Here is a 24,800-nt window from a genome sequence, read left to right as displayed (position 1 = left end):
GTGTTGAAGGACAAAGCTGGGCACGGCATGTGACTTATTGTGTACCCCATAAGTTAGTCTATAACGCTCAGGTGTGCTGGAGCATGCTGTCCTGTCAGCTGCCAGTCCAGCTGGATTTTATACATGGAATTTTGTCTCAGGCAGCAAAATGTTTTCGACCAGTCTTGTGTCTAGTCGTGACTGCTGAATTTAACAGTTGTGTGGTTCCGTCCATCACCCTACAGGGCAGAAAAATTCTCTCTCTCTGGGATAAACAACAACACCCCCCATTGTCTTCATGTCACCGAGCAGAAGGTTCAGAATAAGTTCTTCTTCTTTTATCTTCAATCACTGTGATTAGCCCTCCCCCTCCCCAAAATGCTTTCAGAACCCATACAAACATTGCATTTATTTGCCAACATCAGAATGACGCTCCAGAGTTCTGAGGAAAGTACTTCTTTTTTTGTCTACTAATGTAATGGGTGCTTATTTTCTGCATCTCCATGTTCCTTGGAAAAGCATCAGGGTTTCATTGTAAATCCATTATGTCTTCCTGGGTCAGAAATTATAAATGACAACTAGTCCCAAGGTAAAGAAAAGAAAGTATTATTTTGTAGAGTAAAAAGGGGTTAAATCACTTTTTATCATGACTGTCCTCCTGGTTATGACACATTCAATGTATTATTTAGTTTAAGTGCATGATTAAGAAAGAACTGGGGTACTTCTTGGGAGCATTTTCACAGACACTATACTTACGGTATCTCAATCTGTAGTACAGAAGAAAGAAAAATGACATGTCCCTTTGTGAACCTTTCCATTTAAAATTAGGCTATAGATTATACAGTGGCGTGGGCTCCTGAAAGAAATTCTGGGTCAGAGGTACTTTGTTGTCTGTCTCTTTATACAGCAAAACCCATGTATCATGATTAAAAATGTATTTGCTGTCAATAATTAAATGCTTATTATTTGATCTTTAATGGGGTCAGGATTCCCATAGTCCCATATTAATGTGATAATGCAAAAGTTTTTTTAAATGCCTTTCAGATGGAAAAAGTACTTATTATTCTTTCTTTGTTCTGAGAGTTTATCTTCAATTAAAAATTAAAAAAGGAATCGTCTTTAATCTTCGAGTCAAATTAGTGCTAATTAGTTCTATTTTCTGTTACAATTTTCAAATGCCAAAATCTTAGTCATTTCTTCGGAGTATTAATGGTGCCCTTCGGCTGCAATCAAGATTGTCTTCAATTAGAAGTAATATAGTTGACTCCATTATATTAAGATTTATTGTTCTCAAACCACAGGAGCACAAATCATGAATGTTGTTGGAATGGAGAGGGCTACAAATGTGTCTGATAAAGTCACAAGCAAAGCCAACCAAAACTTTGTATAAGGTGCCACTGCTCTAGATGCACTAGCAAATTCTTGGAATATGGAATATTGTTCACATATCCATTGAATACTGAAAAGCAAAAGTGTGTGTGTGTGTGTGTGTGTGTGCGTGTTGTATATTTCATGCAGTTGGCAGCTGAAACCTTTTTTAGGCTATAAATCCAAGAATTCATATCTAAACTAGACAATAAAACAATGTAAGTTATGTGGCATGATAGAATTTCAGCTTAATTCACATTTGAAAGTGAAAGGTTATGGGACATTTGCTGTTTTGCATTAAATCATTCGGCTTCACTAATGCATTTTCTTTCAGTATGGAAGAACTGGCCTATAAAGTAATAGTTGCTGTAAGCTAAGAAAAAAAGTGCATTTCATCCAACATTTTCAGCTAAACAAAAGGTAGAGAACATTGTCTGTTAAACATGTACACTTTATACATTCTGTCCAGTAGAACATAAAACAATGTTCCTAGCTACAAAGCTTTGTTCTGTGTAAAGACCATGTTCTTCGTGTACCAGGTTTGGCAAACAGAAATTTATAATGGAAACAAGACTAGTTTGTAACTAAATTAATGCCCTTGTAGAAATGTCTCCATTCTTTTGGCATGTAAACAAAAGTGATTGTCATTTTTATGTATTGTGTTATCACCCACCTCAAGGGCAGGCCTCTACTCGGGAACCCATTAATAAATCCTATTCTTGGGTTACTCAGATAATAGTGTTGGAGGTATTTGGACAATTGGTCTTGTTAGTGACAACTTTGATTTGATTTGATATAATAGTTAAAAGATATAACCATTAGTGATTAACTAATTTGATATAATAGTTAAAAGAATGATGAAGAGTTGGTTTGTGGAAGGTGGTGCAAGGAAAAGCAGTGTGGGAAAGAGGAAGACAGCCATAAGCAGTGATGGCTGGCCTGGGGATCTGGATCCTGAGAGCAGAGCCCTGAGGGCTGGTAGAAAGAGAAGCCAGCAAGGGGGGGGGGTTGGTGGGGAGGGCTGCGATGAAGTTGTCCTGACCTGTTTTGAATATCTCTCCATGACTCGCCTAGACTGCCCATTCATTGCTTGTTGTCATGCTGTAGTTCACAGCGCCATCTGTCTGCAACCATGTGAACTACAGCATGATAACAACCTTGTATTATTCTTATATGTATAGGCCATCTTATCCACAAAACCTTTTTGTTAAAAAAGTAAAACCCAGTGTTGCCATTCCACATGCACAATTGTTCCACTGATAATGCCTCCACAAACTTCCTCTGTTTCCCCCTTTCCCACAATGCTCTGGGAGTGCTATGGTTCAGAGGGCTTCAAGGGAAAGGGGATGCCCCCCTCTTCCATTAGTTAAAGCATCTGCTGCTTCAAGAGCTGTCATGTGATGGGAATGGTAGCATTTGATCTCATCCATTGTACTCTCAGTTTCCAGATCCTGCTCAAATCAGAAATGATGCTTGTACCATAAGGGAAGAGCCACTGAATTCCCACAATAAACTCCCTCTCAAACTTTGTTCCAGTGACTTTAAATGGCAGCTTGGGAGACATCGCAGCAAATCCCATTTTATAAGTTTTTAATGTTTTTCGTATTTTAGGGTAGTTTCCAACAGAGAATAAAACAATAATTTCCTCACTGTAGTTAAGTGATGTGCAAGAAATTGTCACAAAAGGTTTTGGATAGTTGATTGATGAAATGAAAGATGGTCCTGCCATCAATTTACCAAGATTATTTTTTAATGAATGCTACTTTAAAAGCATATGCAAAATTAAGATCAGTCACAAAAATGCATTTGGATATGGCATTTAAAGAATGATATACATAATGTATTGGTAGTAACATTTATAAGCCACAGATGTAAAATAATTCTTGTTCCATGGCCTTTCAATTTATAAAAGCTTTGGTAGTGAAAATATTAATTACAAGCAGGGGAACCTGAATTATAATTTATTTTCAGATATTTATATCAATCGCTTTTCCAATAATGACTCCTCAGAAATAGGAGTGGGTAAGTAGGCTGTATTCAGAAGTGTCATAACCTGTGTTATGTGTCATGTCACCACATATGACCACAACAGAATGGTGAAATGTATAATGAGCCCATGTAGGACTGCATTTTTCACTCTATGTTTCAGCTACTGGCCTTACTGAAAAAGCTGATTGCTGGCCAGTGGCGTAGCGTGGGGGTGCAGGGGGGGCCGGCCGCACCGGGCGCAACATCTGGGGGTTAGGGTTAGGGGCGCAAATCCATGGGTTAGGGGGCGCAAATTACTTGCCTTGCCCCGGGTGCTGACAACCAACGCTACGCCACTGTTGCTGGCACAGGTGCTTAATGGCCTTGGTAGCTGAAGGCAGTGCCACAAGAATGACACAGGAGACTGGTATTGGGTTGTATTAGGCCACAACTTTATTGATTACAGGAAAGAGTAGGTTTTGGCTAAGGCATTGGGCATGCAGCCTGCACCAAGCAGCTTGCCTGCTACCTGATAGGAACCTGGTGGGGGTCAAACTTGTGCTGGAGAGTCGCCCCCACAATGGATTAGATGCCACAACCACACACACGGCTGCCATTGGGAGAGATGTAGTCACCCGTTAGTCCACCAGTGGACTCCTGGACAGAGTCACCTCTTTGGGACCCCTCCAATGGGGTACCCCTGTGACGAAGGATACAGCCCAATGCTTAACCCGCCAAAGTTGTGACAGTTGCTACGAGGTGAGCAAAAACGTACAAACTGGCCACTTTGCTTGGAGGAGAAAATTCCTCCCTAGCTCTGAAAATACGGTGACCAAATTAATCATAGCAAGGTCCATTAGCAACATGCTCACTTCCCCTCTCTGGATGGGTCCCTGAAGACTGAGTGGTTGGGTGAAAAATCCCACAATGATTGTCTAAGAGGGTAGCCGACACCTGGCCACCCCCTTAAATAAGCTGGGGTGTGGGCTGTTCACAGCCCCAAGACCCAGACTCTGATTGGCTGAGCAGGCACTGCCCGCCCTCACCTGTGGGTCTGACATGGCCCAAGGTGGGCAGTGCCAGTCACCCCTCCCCTGGCTGTGCATGGAAAGATGGCAGCCTCCCTGAACCCACCACAGCTGCGCCATGCAGCAACGGCCACCCCCCACTCCCCTGAAGTCCCAGGTGAGCGGATATTATCAGTGCAAAGATTCTGACCGAGGTCACCAGCAGTTGGAATGGGGTTTCTATATATTTCCCCTGTTAATCCTTTCTGAAAACAGGTTAAAAACATATAAGTAAATAAAGGAAGAACAGTTTGTTTTTATGAAATGGAACAGGATTGAAAAATAACCCTCTGAGATATAGATAAAACATTATGAAAGAATGTTATCAGGTGTTGTAAACTTGCCTTGGGGATAAGACTGTCAGAGAATTCCAAAAGCAATGGGAATGAAACCGCAGCTGTTTGCTTATTTGTTGCATGTCCAGAACAGAAATCAGTCCAGAAAATATGATCACTGGTGGTGGTGTTTTCAGTCCGCAAATGATATGTAATTGATATTACACACACACACACACACACACAAACACACACACACTCTTAAACTTTGTATTGCACTTCCTTTGCATTGAAATGAATGGTGCAAATAGCAGAATGATAATTAATTACTTAAATTTCTACCACAGTGAGCCAAATAACATAGTTTTTGTTGGAAGCTGAACTGCAGAGGAATGGAGACAGTGCTGCGTTTGATGAACACAGGCTAGAATGGAAATCATCGCCGAATTGCCTCCTGGCTCAAGGGAGTCCACTGAAGTTCATTCATATGCTTTAGCTCTGGTGTCATTTTGGGTAGCAAGCTGTCTCTACCCTGAGCCCACTTCCTGTAGGAACATCTGTAAGGAGGGTCCATGGGATGATGGGAATGACGTGGTTGACAAAGGTCTGTATAGTTAAAACTATGGTTTTCCCAGTAGTGATGTATGGAAGCGAGAGCTGGACCATAAAGAAGGCTGATAGCTGAAGAATTGATGCTTTTGAATTATGGTGCTGGAGGAGACTCTTGAGAGTCCCATAAACTGCAAGAAGATCAAACCTATCCATTCTTAAGGAAATCAGCCCTGAGTGCTCACTGGAAGAACAGATCCTGAAGCTGAGGCTCCAATACTTTGGCCACCTCAGGAGAAGAGAAGACTCCCTGGAAAAGACCCTGATGTTGGGAAAGATGGAGGACACAAGGAGAAGGGGACGACAGAGGACGAGACGGTTGAAAAGTGTTCTTGAAGCTACCAGCATGAGTTTGACCAAACTGCGGGAGGCAGTGGAAGACAGGAGTGCCTGGCGTGCTCTGGTCCACGGGGTCACAAAGAGTCGTACACAACTAAACGACTAAACAACAAAGCCTTCATTAGCCATACAAGCTCAGTTGAATGTGGACAGTACTGAGCTTTATGGCAGGTTGGGGGTTTGAACTCTCATCTCCCAAGTGCTAGTCCAATGCTCTAACTGCTACACCACACTACCTTTCAATGTCTGAGGAAGATTCCTCCATCTCCTTTTGGGGACATGTTCAGTGGAAAACATTCATACCAGCCCTGCATGCGAATGGCTGCATATTCAGTTACTTTTTCACCCTTTAGTTCCCAAACTTCAAAATGGGAATATTGTCTCTGTTTCTGATTATTGTTTCAAAAGTGAACAAACTAAGAAAATGAAATAACAAAAACTATAAAATCCACCATTATTATTAATTATTACAATATCTGGACAAACACATGGATGCATTTTGCCCTATGTTCTGTAATTCCGTTCATTGCGCTTTTCATAATTTTAGGCAATTTATTCTTTCGTGAAATAAAATATGCTGAAAGCCTCGAGATTTTTATGCCTTCAAAGCTCTCTGCTTCGTTTTTGAAAATGGTAGGTTTTGAAGCACAAGAGGTTTTAAAAGTTTGGTACCTCAAAAGATCTCCATCGTTTTAGGTAACTACAGATTTAGCTTATAGATTTTGCTTATCTCCCAAACCCTTTCATAAGATATTTAACCTAATTTACAATTAAATACTTTGATCATATTTACTGTAGCTGTTTAAGATATCTCTGCATGAATGATATATGAGTTCAGTTTCTTCATCAGATGTGCCGCTCATTTGATATCTAGAAAGTACATGTGTCATTTCCTATAAGAAATATAAATCATGGTTTAATCAATCTGTCTTCCTGGTAGCTATTGCCAAGTCACTAACTATCTTCTCTCTGTGCCATCCTTAGAACATGCTATGGGGTTGTTCAGCGGTAATATTAATTAGTCATTCCCCCCCCACACACACATAATTTAATATATTGGAATACTTGCTTCTGAGCATGACACATGGCTTGGTTCCAGAGTTCCTGTGAGCAGAGTTCTGCTTATGGGATGCTTTTGCTAGAGGAATTGGGTGGGAAGGTGATTTTTGCAGATTCCTTCTTTCCCCTGCAAGCCCCAGGGCTCCCCAAAAAACTGCTCTGGATGGCTGGGGAAGGACACTCTGAGAGGAGGAGCTGAAAGGGGAATCAGCAAAAGCTGTCTCCCTCCAGTGGGCGCCTCTTCTCCATCTCACTTTTGCATCTGTTCACAGAATGGACACTGGATCCAATCAATTGTTCCTAAAATGACAGAGCACATGTGAAATGGCTGTGTTTATGTCTTCTTAAAAGAGCTGCCCGTCGGGAGGGCTAATCTTCCCTGTTCCCACTACAGTGGTACCTTAGTTGTCGAACAAATCGGCTCCCGAATGCCACAAACCTAGAAGTACGTGTTCCAGTCTGCGAACGTTTTTCGGAAGCTGAACATCCGACACGGCTTCCGATTGAGTGCAGGAAGCTCCTGCAGCCAATTGGAAGCCATGCCTTGGTTTTCAAGCGGTTTCAGGAATCGAACAGACTACCGGAATGGATTAAGTTCGAGAACCAAGGTACCACTGTAATACATTTAACTTATTTTCTAGCATGACATTAAGTAACATGATTTAGGACCAGGGATCACCTTTCTCTGTGATCCAGTCTTACTTTATATGATTTAGCTCCAATTCATCTGAGCTCTTCACCAAAAAAATTATGAACTTTTCCTTCTAAGGCTTCATTCCTGTGCTCACTTCCATGGCAGTAAGTACCATTGAACTCTATGGGGTTTTCTTCTGAGTAGACATATATAGGATTGTGCTATTAGTGTTGTTTGTCATTTAGGCTGCAATCCTAATCCTACTTACCTGTGAGTAAGCCCCACTAAACACAGGGATTTATGTCTGAGAAGGCCTCTCCTCGTCCCAGAGGAGAGAAGTAGTGAGTGGGAGCAGCTTCCCGCAGCGGCAGGGAGGCATATTCGGCTCCCTGCTTCTGATTGCCTCTGCTGCCGCGGCCAAGCCTTTCAGCCAGTCAATAGGGCCGGCTGGTGGGCAGGGTTAGCTGCATTTAAGCAGCCGCGGCAGCGCTTTGTCCCCCATTGGAATATGTGTGCTGTGTTGGAGGATTGGGTATGGGCCATCAACTACCCCTCCTCTTTTGGTATTCCGTTAAAGGAATCCGGCAGTTGTGGATCCTGTCCGATGCCCTGCTGGTGGCTAGGGCCATGGCACGACCCCTGGTGACATCATGGGGAAGCATCCAGTTGTATTTGCACCAACAAGCTCCTCCCAGTGGTTGTTAACCCTGAAAGGACTCCCTGCTGAGCGGGGTGGAGTCATGTACAGTGGTACCTTGGGTTACAGACACTTCAGGTTACAGACGCTTCAGGTTACAGACTCCACTAACCCAGAAATAGTATCTCGGGTTAAGAACTTTGCTTCAGGATGAGAACAAAAATCAGGCGGTGGCGGTGCAGTAGCAGTGGGAGGCCCCATTAGCTAAAGTGGTGCTTCAGGTTAAGAGCGGACCTCCAGAACGAATTAAGTTCTTAACCCGAGGTACCACTGTATTACTGTTTTATCCAATGCCTAAGCCAATGCTACTCACATGCTGTAACCAATAAAGTTGTGGCCTAATTTTGCACATTAACCTAAAATAATGTGTCTTTGTGTCTTATTATAATCCTATGCGGGTGGTGGGTCCTTGACTCACAAAACATGTGTAAGATCATGCCATTAGCTTTTGAAAAGCATTTGTTTGCTGCGTATCAAAAGACACCTTCCCTCTTCCACCTGAGAGCCCGACTTCCCAGGTGTTTTTTTCATTTCTTTCAGTTGTGTGCCACATAACATCAACAGAAGTGCCCGAGTCCAACCCTTCTAAGATTCATTTAATCTTTCATTTTGTTTGGAAAGGATGCCACAGAATACTTTTATAATTTGCTTTTTTAAAAAGAAGAATCTATGTTTACCTTCCTACAAAATGCCCCTGAACATCGTTACCCTTTGCCTTGTAATCAAATTCAATATTTCTGCTTGGAATCCTTCCAGAAACATATGCTGTGGCTGATCTATGTAGTACTATTCGAGCTTAGGCTACTGGTCATATTTCTCCTAAGAAAACTCTTTTGATTAACTCTTCTCATTAGTCAACTTGGTAAACAAATTACTGCGGGGAGCTTTCAAGCTTTGGTTGAAAGCCTGAGCAGTAGCAAACGATATCTTCTTTTTCTCCCCCCCCCCTCCCGAAAAATAGCATCGCCTCCTCTATCAGGTTGTCATTTCAGGTTGCTACAAATTCACATTACTCAGGGTTAATTGCCTCTGGCACAATAACTCAGATTTCTCCTGAGAACTGTTGATAGCACACTCTATCTAAAACCATATTTAGAGTTTATCCTTCAAGCAAGGTGCAACAATTTTAAACATTTCTTTTAAAAGTAGGATTGATGGCATCCCACGCCATGTTTCTCCTCCTAGTAGATTTGGCTTTTCACCTCTCTGCAGGGTATAATTTTTCTGTCACTAAGTGGACTCTCCTACTTTGACATGTCAGTTAAAATGGTACATACATTAAATACTGTCCTTTCAAATGAAGCTATTAATTTTCCGTCTTGGGGATCTTGTTCTAATCTTTTGTGCATCTTAGTACTGCATCTCGCATGTGGAGCTATAGGAGTTTAATTTCCAGATGTACACGTGTGTGTGTGTGTGTGTGTGTGTGTGTGTGTGTGTGTAGAAAGCAGCCTTCCATTCTTATAAGAAAGAACCAGCTTACCTTTGACCCTCTATACTTCAATTTCTTTCCTGGTGCATATGAGGCATGAGTGACTGATTCAGGGCCAAACTACATGCTACATTAATGCATATTCACATCTAACATGCAAGTTTTGAAAATTGCAAATAGCATTAGCTGAGGGGTGTGATCATCATTGCTGTGCTGGCAGCCATTGTGGATGGAGGATTAACCCCTTCTTTCCCTGTTGCTATTTGCTTTTGGGGTGGGTAGGTGGGTTTCTGCTGTGATCCTGATGATTATCACACACCCCAGCTGGTGTATTTACCTTTTTTAAAAATTGCACATTAACATCACAACTCATTTGGCCCTCAATTAGTCCCTTAATGGGCTTTGCTCACATGGTTACTACAGTGATGCAAACCAAATACACACATTTTCTTTTCTTCTGTGAGATGTGACGTGAAGTGCATCACTCCTCCCTTTCTCCCAAATCTTCACAATTCAGAGTTCTTGTACCTCTCCTGAACCAATCTCCTGCTTAAAGTTCAAGTTAAACCAAGTGCAAGTCCCTTTTCTCTATTGAACTCTTCATTGTATCTGCTGTAAAGGTTGTCTTCCTGGCAGAGCAGGGCAGAGGTATTGCATTGCTCCTTCCTTTTCCCTCCTCACACCCCTTTTAAAATAGTTTCTGTCTCATTTGGAACCATCAGAGGGAAATTACTGGGAAGGATTTAGGCCAGTTCTTGAGGTGGTCTAAATTTCTATCCAATTTGAATGTGCATTGAGTGGCTTCAATGCCCTTTGTGTGGTGGGTTGGTGTAGCAGCTGCACAAAGAGTTACTGCTGGCGGTCGGAGGAAGTTTCATTGCTTCCTCCTAAGGTTGCAGTGTGCTATTTTTGCTTGGGCTTCCCTCCTGCCTGAGGAGCACAAGCTTAAGTGAGGAAAGCAGTGTTCAACAATTTCCAGACAGCTGTTCCAGAGGATGTCTAAGCCAACTGAAGTGCTTTAGAACTGTGCCACAGGAGAAATTCTGGCCCACATATTTTTCTTCTTGTCTGTCAGATGCAGGTATATTGTTTCGCACATGTGCAGGCATTGGGCTGCAGAAATGTTAAGTGGCTGAAAGGACTTTGGACCCAAACTATTTTCAGGTCATTTTGAACCAGCCCAATGTCAGAAAAGCCCCCTGAAAAACTGCTCTGTAAGGTTGGTGTCCTCTCTGGAACAGCACCAGAAGTAGTGCTAGGGGCTTTAAAAGGAAAGGAGAATCAACACAAAGCCTGTGGGAGTCTTTGCTGGACTGCCATGAATGGAAGAAGCCATTCTCTTTGTGGAAGGGCAACTCTGGGTCAAAGTACTGTCCTTGGAGGGAACAGAGCTCATCCAGCACGTCAACATGGATCTTTCCAATACTTTGGACTTGAACAAAGGTGGTGGTGGGGTTGATCCCCTTTGCTCCTCCATGAACTGACGTGGTGAGAAAATATTGGATCTCGCTCCTCTTCCTATTTAATGTTTCACCTTGCCAACAAAGGCCCGTATAGCTAAAGTTATGGTTTTCCCAGTAGTGATGTATGGAAGTGAGAGCTGGACCATAAGGAAGGCTGATCATAGAAGAATTGATGCTTTTGAATTATGGTGCTGGAGGAGACTCTTAAGAGTCCCATGGACTGCAAGAAGATCAAACCTATCGATTCTTAAGGAAATCAGCCCTGAGTGCTCACTGGAAGGACAAATCGTGAAGCTGAGGCTCAAATATTTGGCCACCTCATGAGAAGAGAAGACTCCCTGGAAAAGACCCTGATGTTGGGAAAGATGGAGGGCACAAGAAGGAGGGGACGACAGAGGATGAGATGGTTGGACAGTGTTCTCGAAGCTACCAGCATGAGTTTGACTAAACTGTGGGAGGCAGTGGAAGACAGGAGTGCCTGGTGTGCTCTGGTCCATGGGGTCATGAAGAGTCGGACATGACTAAACAAAAACAACATGTCAGGAAATGAGGAGCCAGAACTGACCATGAATTCCTCCCTTGTTCTTTTATCATGGCAATGGTGCCCACCTGAAAGGTGCCGGAACTGAGTTCCGGCAGGTTCCAGCTGAAAAAAGCCCTGGGCACAGCACAAGCCACAGATGTCATAACAGACCTCTTATCTAAAAGACATATACCCATTCCTGGTATGCCTGTACATAATTTAAAGACTATAGGCTTGCATGGGTGAATCATCCATCAGAATTAATCACCAGAGATAGAGCTATCATATAACTGGAGGTCATCTGAGACACTACACTTTTTGATAGAGATACCTGAACATCTGGCTAAGAGTAATCCAATGTTCAGGCATCAAATAGCAAGAGCTGAAGGGATCTTCATGCATTTGTGAATCAGTCCATCAGGTCAACCTTTCCATCACACAAACCTGATTCACATACATAGCTAATGTATTGTGCAGTTGGAAGACAGACCCAGTCCACAGAAGTCTATGTTTCGTTTTCTGCCAGTTAAAATTGTTTTCACACCTCTACTTACAAGCTATCAAAAATGCTTCATTGTCCTCTTAAACAAATATTGGTGAATGAACATGAGTTGAGTTGCCTTAATAAAAAATGAACATGAAAAGGATTTCCTGGAAGGGTAACAGTATGGTTTGTAACTCTGGGAGTTATTGTTAAATCAGAGTCCCATGTCACCAGATGTTCAAAAGGTGTCCTTGCCACTCTGAAGGGATGATCCCACCATTTAAATAATGGTTTATCCCTGCTTTTATTTGAACAATTATTGGTTATTTCAGACTTGAAATGGGCAGATTAAGCTCTGTGAACCTCACAGCTGAAACCTCACAACACTGGCAATTTTCAGTGATTAAAGTAATTTACTTTATAAAGTGTAAAGATATTCCATAATAACTGTACAGCAAGTACAGGGAGGTGTAGTTTTCCTGGAGATAATCAGACCTCTGGGGATAAAGGGTCCTGGTTGCACCTCATGCATTGCAAAACCCAAAGGGCTTTATTATCTGATGATTACCCCACCCCCCTTTCCATGTCTTTTTGCTTAATTAATCACAGTAACATTATTGCCCAACTTCAGACAACAAAAATAATGAGAGAAGCTTTAAAAGATTCAAAAGACTAGAGGAAAAACAAGCGATCCCAAAGGAAAGGACCCGTGGTGCAGCAGAGGTTTACAAATCGAAAAACGATGCTTACATTTTGTAAAGTGCCCCCTTTAATATAAATATATTTATATTTTTAATATTGTAAGTATGTATATATAAGGGATAAAATGTACACTTGTTTTAATTGGGAGAAATGAGGTTATATATATATTTTTGGACGTCACGTGTCCCTGATGCAGCGACCCTGTCATAAATCTAGGACTCTGGAAAATGTGTTAGGGTGGCTGCTATTCTTTCACACTTGTTTGTATTTTCATTTAGTATTTCAAGCCCTGTGTATCCTGGAAACTTTAGCATATTAAGGGTGCTGAGACTTGTTTTGAGGCCCATCTTCTCCTCACAGAGCTGCACCCTAAAGGTTCTAGGGGAAAACCATGACTTTTTAAAAAGTGGTGTGATTCTGCTTTATATGTGTAGCAGAGGTGAGGCTTAGATGGATAACCCATGAAACACTCCCCCAATGATCCCTACAATGCTGCTGCTTTAATAATAATAATAATAATAATAATAATAATAATAATAATAATAATTTATAATAATTTATACCCCAGCCATCTAACTGGGTTTTCCCAGCCACTCTGGGTGGCTTCCAACAAAAATACAGGAAAAAGAACAACAACATGGAACATTAAAAGCTTCCTGAATCAGGGCTCCATTCAGACGTCTTCTAAAAGTCAGATAGTTGTTTATTTCCTTGACATCTGATGGGAGGGTGTTCCACAGGGTGGGTGCCACTACAAAAAAGGCCCTCTGACTGGTTCCCTGTAGCTTTACTTCTTGCAGGGAGGGAAGCGCCAGAAGGCCCTCAGAGCTGGACCTCAGTGTCTGGGCTGAACAATGGGGGTGGAGATGCTCCTTTAGGTATACTGGGCTGAGGCTGTTTAGGGCTTTGAAGATCAGCACCAACACTTTGAATTGTGCTCAGAAACGTACTGGGAGCCTATGTAGGTCTTTCAGGACCGGTGTTATATGGTCTCGGTGACCACTCCCAGTCACCAGTCTCGCTGCCGCATTCTGGATTAGTTGTAAATTTCACACACTTGTATCTTTCTTCAGCAACTCAGGAGACAAAACTCCCTTAGGAGACACTCACAGCATGGGCTATAATTGACCTCACAGCCCGGCCACAATCCAGCACAGAACTCAGCATCTGAAGTCTATTGAGTTTGGTGGGCTTCAGCATGCTACACTCTGTATTGGAATGCAAGTCTTGAGATATATATAATGAGAGACAGGGCAGAGTTGGGTTCCTGGCAGTCATTCATGCCATGGCAGTTGCTGCCTTATTTTACAAAAGAAAAAGCATGAAAGGGATGCAAATTTTCCGTAATTATACTTTTAGATTGTTCCTTAAATACCTGTCTCTTTTGCATTACAGGCAAAAGTTGGTGACTAAAGGGATGTATACCTCAGATATGCTAATAAAAATAAATGTCTATGGTTTCTGGCAAAATTATATATATATTTAAAAACCTCCAGTACTTTGCTGAATGTGAATATATACATCTCTTAGGCACTGTCGCGGCGCCTACAGAGGCAAACTTGGATAAAAACCACTACAGTGTAAAGATTAAGGCTGTGCTGTATTCTTTGATTTTCATTTTTAATGCTCCCTGCATTTAAATTACTATATTACTAATTTTATCTGCTATTGGTATTTATGCCTGAACTATTTACACACAAGATGTAAAAGGCAAGCAAAGTAAAATATTGAGTAGAGTAATTTTGGGGGTGGGGGTGGGAGTAATGAGGCTAAAAAAAACACAACAGCATTACTGTAGTGAGGATTTAAGTTTGGAAAATATTAAATATGGAGAAATAGGCAGTTAAGCTGTCCTACTTTGTCTTGTGTGGTGAGTCAAAGCAGATACTTCATTTAATTCGCTATAACACAATTGTAACTTAAGGTCAAATTGTGCCTGTCCTGGTCTTCTGAGGCATTTAATCTCAGAAACAATGGGTTGTATTCAACATAGCGCTAACCAGCTCCATGCACAAGCAGAATGACTTCTGCTTGCACAACCAGACTCCCCTCCCTCTCCTCACTTTGCACACCTGCTAAATATGTTCTGGGTCCATCCCCCCAATGCTCTAGAGCTGATTTGGGGATAACTCAGGGTATGTGGTGGAGAGGAAGTCCCATGGCATAAGTAGGAGTCATTCTGTTCACATAATGATTTAGTTGAATACCAGACAGTGCTTCAGCCCAAAGACCACAGAATCTAAGCCAGCAATCCTGGGAACAACCTCGACCCACAACAATGGAGCCATTCTAAGGAGCCATCACTGGGCTAGATAGACCAAGGCCTTATCCATGCATACACAATTAAGAACAAATCTAAGCTAAGATACAACAAGGCTCCCATTATTCAAGGCACAGTTAGTACAAGTACTAAAATCCACCATATATATCCAGTGTGGTGCCAATTCAGTATATATTTTCAAATGCAGTAAGTGCATTCTGGGATATGCTCAAAGAACTATGTGACTAATTCCATATTCCCAATGACTTGTTATGGGTTTATATTTCTTGAATATCAGATTTGCCTCTTGCTGCCCATGGACACTATTTTTATGCTTCAAAAGCTATTTGTAACATGGTATGGGTGGGGTGTGTGTGTGTGTGTGTGTGCCATTAATGAAAGCAAAATATTCCACTTAGCACATCCAAGCAAGCCAGGTGTGCCCCAAGTCGATTTTTGGATCCAGTGTCTAGGCGGAGGCCCAAACTAGCCAGAATATGCTACCCGATAGCCTTTTAACGGGTAATACCTGTGACTCCTGCCATTTAACTATGGCCTCTACAAGTTTAGGTTTATAGTCAAGGTTATCATTTTCTACAAACTCCTTTCTCTATAAGAATGATTCTCATACTGACACCTTTTATGAAGATATTAAAGCAACTTCTGCAATTGGCCGAATTTTCACTCGCAAATGAGAGAAGCAGCATGTACTGGGTCTGTGAAGTCCAGGAGACACTTTGCTTCCCCCTCCCCACTCCCCACCCCCACCCCAGGAACTTGCTCAGAAACAATTATTGTGATTTGCAGCATAAAACATCTTGATAGATCCCTCATGGGATCACTCCTATCAGCACCTCTGTATTTACTTTCTCTATAATTTTACCTTTTATACATTTGCTTAATCAAGACACTCATTTATTGTATTCACCTGTGTGTGTGTTCAGGATCACCACACGCCTCAGATAAATCATCAGTTAGGTTAAGTGAATGCATTAACCTAACCATCTTTTGCATAATTATCTGATCACAAAACTTCCAGATCTCATAGGGGATGTCTGGTGTGTAGCTGTTCAACCTCTGGTTATAATACAGGATAATTCGCATAGCCATCAAGCCTATCATTATACTTTTCAAGCCGTTTCAATCCCCTTCTCTGAAATTATTTAATTCCTTTGAAACAAGCTCCCATTCATTTGACATAAGGATTAGTGCTCTTCAAAAGCCATCAGCATTTCAAGGTGCAGAACAAATGGCAACCAACACCTTTCTGGGGAGGGGAGATAGTTGAGTTGAGCGATAAGTGCTTGATTGCATGGCAGTATTCAGATGGCTAGTTACTCACTGCCAGGACCAGCCTGGACAAAAGTACTATTTACAAAATTTACATGATTAAGGGTCAAAGTCTTGGAAAAGCCAGGAAAAACAGGACAGAAAGACAGGAGGCAAGCAATCATAAAATACTGTAACTGGGAATTTGGGTTGAACAGAAGGCTTTGCTGAAACACTCACAGGGGGCACTGGACAAGAAAACCTAAGGATCACAAATCGGCAAGGCAAGATTGAAGCAGGGACACATAATTAAGGTTCTCTTTGCAGAAGTTTGAAGGCTGGGTGCCACTGAGGCCATAAGCCATCCCCACCCCAAATTTGAGAAATTTGAGACTGATTTCCATTATGAATAAGCGAACAATGGTAATTCCCACTCCCATTTAAATTATCTAATATCCCTACTCATAAAACCCCTTGGCCATGACATTTCCACCATAATCTGCTCTTCTCTTTGATAATACAGTTCCTTTTATCATTAATTGATGGAGAATGATAACAAAAAGTGTGTGGAAGACATTTTTGGCGTAGCACTAAAGTTTATCGGTTAGATTTATTCTCATTCTACTATTGTAATTATGGTGAATAAGAATTAGTCATATTTCCCTGAATCTCTAGCTTAAAGGAATTAATTGTTGATGTTTACAATCTGTAATTAATAAAAATTTTTATTGAAAGTGAGCCCAGAACTATAGCTATAAAGATCAGACATTAAGAACATTCTTCTTGGTGAATAAACTATACAGTGAGATTTTATGGGCCATCTTATTAGGGTAATTTAGACAAAGACGTGTGATTACTCAAGGCGAATAGTAGTAAGTATTTCCACCTGAAGCTGGATGTGTGTATATGTGGAGGTGTAGTTGTGTCCTGCCTGGGGCGTTCTGGGCTTATTGTAACGCCTCAGGCACAGCATTATATAGAAATATCCTATTTTGAAACAAGCTTGCTCATTGCTGCTGTGAAAACATTAGGGTAAACATACACAAGGCAGCCAAGTCTAATAAACCAATTACCAGTACCAAGTCTCCTCATGAATTTGTTGTATTGGGCTGGGGGCTGCTCAGCTAAATTGGCAGCTCCGGAATCCTTGCAGATATATCTCCCTTCCTAATCAAAATGTGGTTTTCGGATAATGAAGTCATTACATTAAGCAAAGGCAGCCTTTGCTCTAGTAAAGATGGCACACCTTCATGACCCCTCGGAATCGCAAGGAACTGCACCGATATCACTCCAGTTCCAAGGGGACATGAGGTCTCAACTAATAAGATGATCATACCATAAGAAAACTTCTTGAGAATGAATGGGTGGTAGAATAAGACAGCAAAGGAAATGGGACATTTTCAGTAAGCAGAGCCTGAACAAATACCATGACCAGGGTAATTCCAGATACTATCTGTCTTTCAAAGTGACTGTTCTGAGACAAAAAAAGGGAGCCTGCACTAAACTGCCATCCTTACAGGTTTACCATTCCTTCCTTGGATACAGAATTGAACCAGCACATGGATGGGAAAGGGAGATAATAGATCAACAGCATCTCGATTCTTCTTCTGAACTCAGAAGATGGTATTCTTCAGGACTTAGAGAGATGTTCTTTAGTTCTTTAGTTCCTGAACTTTCCCCCCTCTCTTTTAATATCTTCTCTCTCTCTCTCTCTCTCTCTCTCTCTCTCTCTCTCTTCTCTGTTTTTGTTTTATTTAGATTAATTTTTAGTTTGGTTTAGTTTTAGTTTGGATAAAAAAGATATTTGATATTAAGCTTTGTATTTTTCTTTATAAACCTTAATAAAACTCATTATTATAAAAAAGACTTAAAGATATGTTGCTTTTAGAAAGGACAATCCTTTTATTTATTCTAAAATGCATGTACCAACAACTCCCTCAACCCAGTGCTGGATTTACGTATAAGCTAAACAAGCTGTAGCTCAGGGCTCCACTCTCTTGGGGCCCCTCCAAAAAGTTCACTATTAATATACTTCTTCTTAATTGTATTTCAGTTCAACAATTACTTTGATAAAAGACATATTTTGTTATGTGCAAATGGCCTTAGATGCCCATTAGGTCCATAAATTACCATATAGCATATATGCAACACAAAAAAGTGACAATTTGTTGTTGACAAAGGACAGCCGGACATCTAAAGGGCCCCATTACCTTCAGTAGCTTAAGGGCCTCATCAAATCTAAATCTGGCCCTGCCCCAACCTAGATCTGCATGCCAGGGGGTCAGGTCAGGTCATCTTCAGGCAGGTGCAAGGGGCTAGTGGTGCTTGTGGACTGGGCCTACATGCCCATTCACTCAGCTCAGCTTTACCTTGCAACAGGTGGCTGTGAATTGCCCACCATTTTAAGTTTACCCTGGAGTGCTGCAAAAAGGAGGCGTGCAAATAGATGCATTAGATGGCACTTTGCCATGTGTTTGTGTATGTCCTTAAATCTAGAGCTGGCCCTGCCACAGTTAATTTAATGTACCTCATCAAGTTAGACAAAATACCCTTTTTGCTAGCATCAGACTCTACAGCTCCTAGGAGCAGATTGAGGGGCCAGGCCTGCCCCCAACCCCAAGGAGGAAATAAATTAGTTTCTGTGTGTATTATTAATTATTAGTACACATGACATTGACTGCTTTTCAGTGCCAAAGACTTTCCCCTTCTCCCAAGCATTGGATTGTTAGAACCTTTCATTATCTCCATGTGTGTTTTAGCTGGACCCTATTGTCATTTGCAGGAAATGCCCAAATTCCTGTTCTTATTTGGGTTCTCTATGCCTTTATAGTGATGCTTCATTGGTTTTATATTATATTTTTGTTTCAGATATATTGTTTACTGTTTTTATGTTGTACACGTCTTAGAGATTTATTTATTTTTAAAAAAATATTAAACGGTTTATAAATGTAAATAAATAAAATTTATTGGTTACTGTGACCGGAAGTTGGTGGGGTTTCTGTCTGTTGCTATTAGAATTAGACTGTGGTTGTTTTAGTGCTTGTTTTAAAGCTCTTGCATATTCCTGAAATGTAAAGTAATTTTATAATGCAAGTTGCTGCAAGACTTTTTTGTAGTTGGCACATAACCAATGAAACAACAATAATATACCATGCGTAATTGCAAGAAAGTAGCAGACAGTGAGCAACGTGAGAGCAGTGAACATGGTTAAATTTGTAGTTTTGATCAGTTTGGGTGTACCCTTTGGCTGCTCCTGATTGCTGCAAAAAGATAGGACCATTTGTGCTGGCCAGGTGGGGTTCAAGTTTTTGTGAAACCTTTCAGCTTGTGTTCACTTATTGGAATTCTCGCTTGCTTTCCTAATTTCAGATGTATCCTGTTCCTGATCAAAAGTTCTGCTCTAGACATGACTTCATCCATGTCTTCCACCACCTGGATCCACTCTTTGCAAGTGTTGGCATTATTGGTTAAAGTCACAAAGGTTGGTGGTGGTAGTTACTCTTTCTCCCTGTCAAACACTTTTGTCTGGGTGATTCAAGGACCTGTTCCTGGGGCAATTCAGATTTGACACACCAAAGTTCATAGGAACTATTAGCTTTTTTGTCCTATACAACATAGGCCTAGGAGCAATGGCATGCAGCCCCCTCTCCTTCAGACACTGTCATTCAGCTTCGAAAGTGGGGTCAGAAAAACTTGGTATCTAACCACACTTACCTTGGAATAGACAGCATTGAAGTTAATGGGACTTCCTTCTCAGCCAAGCTGCATATGATCACACTATAAGGCACTCCTGCATACTTAGCTGAGAATACTGACTGGGGAGAAATTCATTTGGTTCACACTTTAATACGAACCTACTTAATTTGTTCTTCCGTAACCAGTACACAAACTGAAATGAAGCTATCGTTCATTATTTACTCTTCTCTGAATTTTGCGATGCAGGACTCCAGTGCAAAGGCCCATAGGGGGAAAGTGATCACAAATTGTATATACAGGTAGTAGTGCAAATAGCACAAAAATGCATTAGGTATGAATAATTTGCTTGCAGAAATAAATGTATATGATTTTTCATGTGAACTTTAAAAAAAATCACAAACTAATGCAGAAATGGGACGTGCTGAACTTAATATGGGGGAAAAATGGAAACTAAGAAAAACTGATTCATTCATCCCTACATGAGAGTAAGCCCCACTGAACTGAATTAGGTTTATTTCTGAGTAATGATGTGTACAATTGAACTCTAAACTTGACATGTCGCCCCCTCCCCCCACCATCTTAGGAAGGCAACAGAAAATCTACTTTTAAGAAGATGTTGAAATACCTTGCGTTTTCTTCCTTTTTATCATTAGAATACTGTGTTATACTGACTTGATAAGAATAAAAAAATTCTATTTCATTGCAACAAAGAAATGACACGTAGAAAATGCTTTTCTTCTTCTTATAGATTAGGTTCTATTGCTCATTCGGAAAGTGTTCACATTTCAAGTATTGTGGTACCTCGGGTTAAGAACTTAATTCGTTCTGGAGGTCCGTTCTTAACCTGAAACCTGAAGCACCACTTTAGCTAATGGGGCCTCCCGCTGCTGCCGCGCCGCCGCACGATTTCTGTTCTCATCCTGAAGCAAAGTTCTCAACCCGAGGTACTATTTCTGGGTTAGCGGTGTCTGTAACCTGAAGTGTCTGTAAACTGAAGCATCTGTAACCTGAGGTACTATTTTATGTCTTTATGAATGCTCTTATGTGTCTAAACTGTGAGACAGAGCATGTTATAAGAGGGTGATGCTGATGTTAAAAAGTTTCTGGTACCTTTATGTAATAAGGAAGTCATGTCATAATTATTTATTTTATTTATTAAATTTCTAACCTGCCCTTTCTTCCAAAGAAGCCCAGTAGAAACACAGGAACAAGTGCAAAGAACAAAGAAGGTGTGACACTTTTTGTTTTACTTTAAATAATTATACCTAGGGATGTCAGAGAATTTCAACAAAAACAGAAATGGGAGCAGAAGTTGCCAATGTTTGCTTATTTGTCCCATGACAAACAGAAATCAATGCAGTGATTCGGTATTCACCCTTGCTTTCAGTCTGAAAACGATATGTAATTGATTACTTACCCCATTTGCCTTGTGTTTCCTTTGCACAGGAAATGAATGGGGTAGAATAACATAATGACCATGTAACTTTCGTAATTAAGTCACAGTGAAAAGCTAGACAAATTTCACAGTTCTTGGTGGGAAATGAACTGCAGCAGAATGGAAACAATGCTGCGTGTGACAAATACAGGGTGGAATGGAAAACAATTCTTTCTTACATGCCTTCTTATTTATCCCCTACCTTTCTACTTTATCTGTAAAGTCCTGCCTTTTCAAGTTTAGGGCCCCTCTCCAAGAGCACTATATTTGAGGGTGCTACCACTGACTGGGCCCTCCTTGACTGACAGGTTTACCTGGTAGCAGTGTTTGGGTCTGGAAACTTTCCTGCCGTGTTGCATTGCCCACAAATGAACCAGAAAGTCTGACATAATGACACTGGATGCTCCAAGGTGGTGCCTGGATCTGGAATTCTAATATGGCGATCAGTTTTCCAGTTTCATATGCTGCTGCCAGGTAAACCTGTTTGTGGGAGAACAGGTGACAGGGAGGGCCAAGCAGGCACCAGCAGGCTCTGCCAGGACAAAAGGACTTGCCCCCTTCTTCAAGTTAAAACAAATAGAGTCGTACCTCGGGTTAAGAACTTAATTCGTTCTGAGGTCTGTTCTTAACCTGAAACTGTTCTTACCCTGAAGCACCACTTTAGCTAATGGGGCCTCCTGCTGCTGCCGCGCTGCCACCACACAATTTCTGTTCTCATCCTGAAGCAAAGTTCTTAACCCGAGGTACTAATTCTGGGTTAGCGGAGTCTGTAACCTGAAGTGTCTGTAACCCGAGGTACCACTGTAAGTAATAAGTAATTGTACTGCTTCTGTGTAGTCTGAAGTCATAGTTTAATTTTGAATCATAATCATAATAGCTCTCAGCTCATGTACGTAGTGGAGGGAGAGATAACAGAAAGGAGTGTGGGAGAGAGACATTGGGATTCACCCACCAATGTTTTTTTAAAAACAAACTTTGGCCACACTCAAGCGAGGGAGCTCTATACAAAAGATATACAGGACTAGGGGGAAGAAAAAAAATAACTGATTAAAATTTAACCAGCTGCTGGGCAGATAGTTTGCCTCAGGCACATTTGTCAGTTTCAAAGGGTCCTTTTATTAATTTTGCATTTTGTATTTTGTTAGTGGAAAGAGCTTACTCTGCTGGGACTGCCAAAAGCTATACGATGCGAATCTTACAGCAGCAAAGAAGCTGTAGAGAATGCCAAGTAGATTCAGCGTGCGGAGTAATCTTGGAAATTACATTTGTTTTATGAGTGCTAAAATATATATTAACTTCCAGGTTTAGCGTTTGGTGAATGTAGCTATCACGTTCGTTTCTTGATTGTTGATGACCCTCTCTTAGTCTTGTCTGTGTAAATAAGGCCCTTCCCCATGCCCAAAAGCCCCTCTGCTAAAAATGCAACCTGCCTTGCAATTTTTACTCTTCTCTTTGACATTAATAGCTGATTCACAGTTAGCTTGTTTCTTTCTTTCCTTCCTGACAGTAAGTGTGAAAAAAATAGTTCCTTGAACAGACTTTAATTTCCACAAAAGTCGGTCATAGTTTTGAGTTTTCTATATATGGCCAAAGAGATATTCAGAGTGAAGGACGGCTTGCAACTGAGAGTACCTCAGGTCTACAGTGGGTGAAGTGATCTTCCCTAGCATGTGGGAACAGATACATACAGCAGGTCTTTCAGACAATTTGTGAACACCAGTTAGAACTCAGGGGTTAAGTGGAAAACACAAACCTCTCCTGTGATACTAGGGATTTCACAAGTTTCACTCAAGTAGCTTCAAACAGCATTAAATACAAAGCAAAAAAGTATACCCCCAGGCTAGAATTTTCAGCAGACTTACCTGCAGGAGAATGAATCTCACTCTAAGCCTGAAGACAAAGCTTTGGGCTAGAGGTGAGGAAAAAATGAATGACAAAGAACTTTTGGGTTTTGTTTTTTTTGCTCCATGCATATTATACTCCCTCCCCTCACAAAACACTTTTTGCTCGCAATAATTTTTATGCTCAATCAATACATGATAGGGATCATTCTGAATTATTTAGTTTTTTCAACAACCGTAGTTGTCAGCAAGCCTGTAACAGCTAGCTTCATTCCTGTCATTTATGTATCCTATCTGGCTGCTCTCGCTGAACTCACTAAAGATTCGACAAATCGGTGGAAGCCCCCAATATTTTTGCAAATGAATGCAGGTACAAATCAGGGTGAACTTGCACTGATTCTGTAGGACTGTAGAAAGAGAAAAGCATTGAGAGAAAAAAATTGCATTCAAAACCTTTCAAATGAGAAAGAGGAAATTGGTGAAATGTTTATTGGCAGGGCAAAGGGTTATGATGAAATGTTCATAGGCACAGGGTTTCAGTTGCACTTACACAACTGGCTTTTAAGGAGGTCATGGGGCATTTGTGAGTTTCCTTTCATTCTATAAATCACCTGTGGTTTGCATGCTGTATCCTTCCTGGGTACCTGCACTTCAGTGAAAACCCAGGGGGAAGGCATCATCAGGTAACTCCTTCCATGAGGAATATTTCCAGTCAGGAAAGGAGGAAGGGTTATAGCTTAGTGGTAGAGCATCTGCTTTGCATGCAGAAGATCCCAGATAAAATCTCTGACATCTCCAGGTAGATCTGGAAAAGAAGATGGGCCAATGGTCTGAGTCAGTTTAGGGGCAGCGCCCTGTGTTCCCAGGTGGGCAGTCAGGAAGGCAGCAGAAGACTGAAGAAATTGCTTCCCATCTACTGCTAGGCCAGGTTCAAGATTCCATTAGTTTACAAAGTCCTGAGCAACTTAGGCCCAAGACACCTTAAGGACTACCTTACTCCATAAGTCTCCAGCCAATCACTGAGATCACCTTGGGGAACACAACAAGTAGTCCCCACTCCCATGGACCAGAAGTTTCAAGTTCAGGATCAACAAAGATTGTTCAGGTTTTTTTCCAAGTTCATGAAAATATAAAAATTCAGACCGTTTCTTGGTTCTTCTTCAGCTTTGGTTTGACCTCTCGACTGCATTCAGGTGAGAGAGTCCCTCAGTTTGTCTCACATTATTTGGATCATACTTTTCCTTACAATTTTTAGAAGAAAAAAATTCGGAAGTTAGTTTGAATAGGAATAATATTTTGAAGGGAGAAAAAAAAAATCCAAAATCAAACACTTACCACTGAAAGCTTAGTCCCTCCTGAGGTTGTTGGAGGAGATGATTTTAAATAAAAAATTTAATAATTTGTACGATTGATGCGTAATGTCGGCTGGTGCATTTTCATTGCTTGTCTAGCCTCCTTGAGTGTATAATAAGATTTCCTTTAAATGGAAATATGTACATAAAATGGAGAGTTGTAGGTTTTCCCCAATAGTACTCTTCAAGCCTTTTGCCTGCATTAAACATGTGATAGTTATGTCATGTGCTTAGTGTAGGCCTTTAAAAGAGATTTTCTGTTGGAGCATTAAGGGAATAACAAATATCTCTGGAATGCTATGCTGCCATATGTTAGCTGGAAATCCTTCACACTCAAGCCATGCAAAA

The 24,800-nt window shown here is 41.1% G+C and overlaps 1 protein-coding gene across 1 annotated transcript in view; it reads right to left on the bottom strand.

The window, feature by feature from the left end:
• The window catches only part of PSMA1 (proteasome 20S subunit alpha 1), a 355,542-nt gene extending 331,020 nt beyond the window's left edge, over positions 1-24,522 (bottom strand). Inside the window, exon 1 of the mRNA XM_083590383.1 lies at positions 24,519-24,522. Coding sequence (XP_083446509.1) covers positions 24,519-24,520 — 2 coding nt within the window. The 5' untranslated portion in view covers positions 24,521-24,522. The remainder of the gene's footprint in view (positions 1-24,518) is intronic.
• Positions 24,523-24,800: the final 278 nt, after the last annotated feature.

Source organism: Podarcis filfolensis, assembly GCF_964270895.1.
Source record: "Podarcis filfolensis genome assembly, chromosome: 1".
Taxonomy (NCBI): domain Eukaryota; kingdom Metazoa; phylum Chordata; class Lepidosauria; order Squamata; family Lacertidae; genus Podarcis; species Podarcis filfolensis.
The sequence above is the reverse complement of the archived record's forward strand: the minus strand, read 5'-3'. Positions and strand labels throughout refer to the sequence as shown.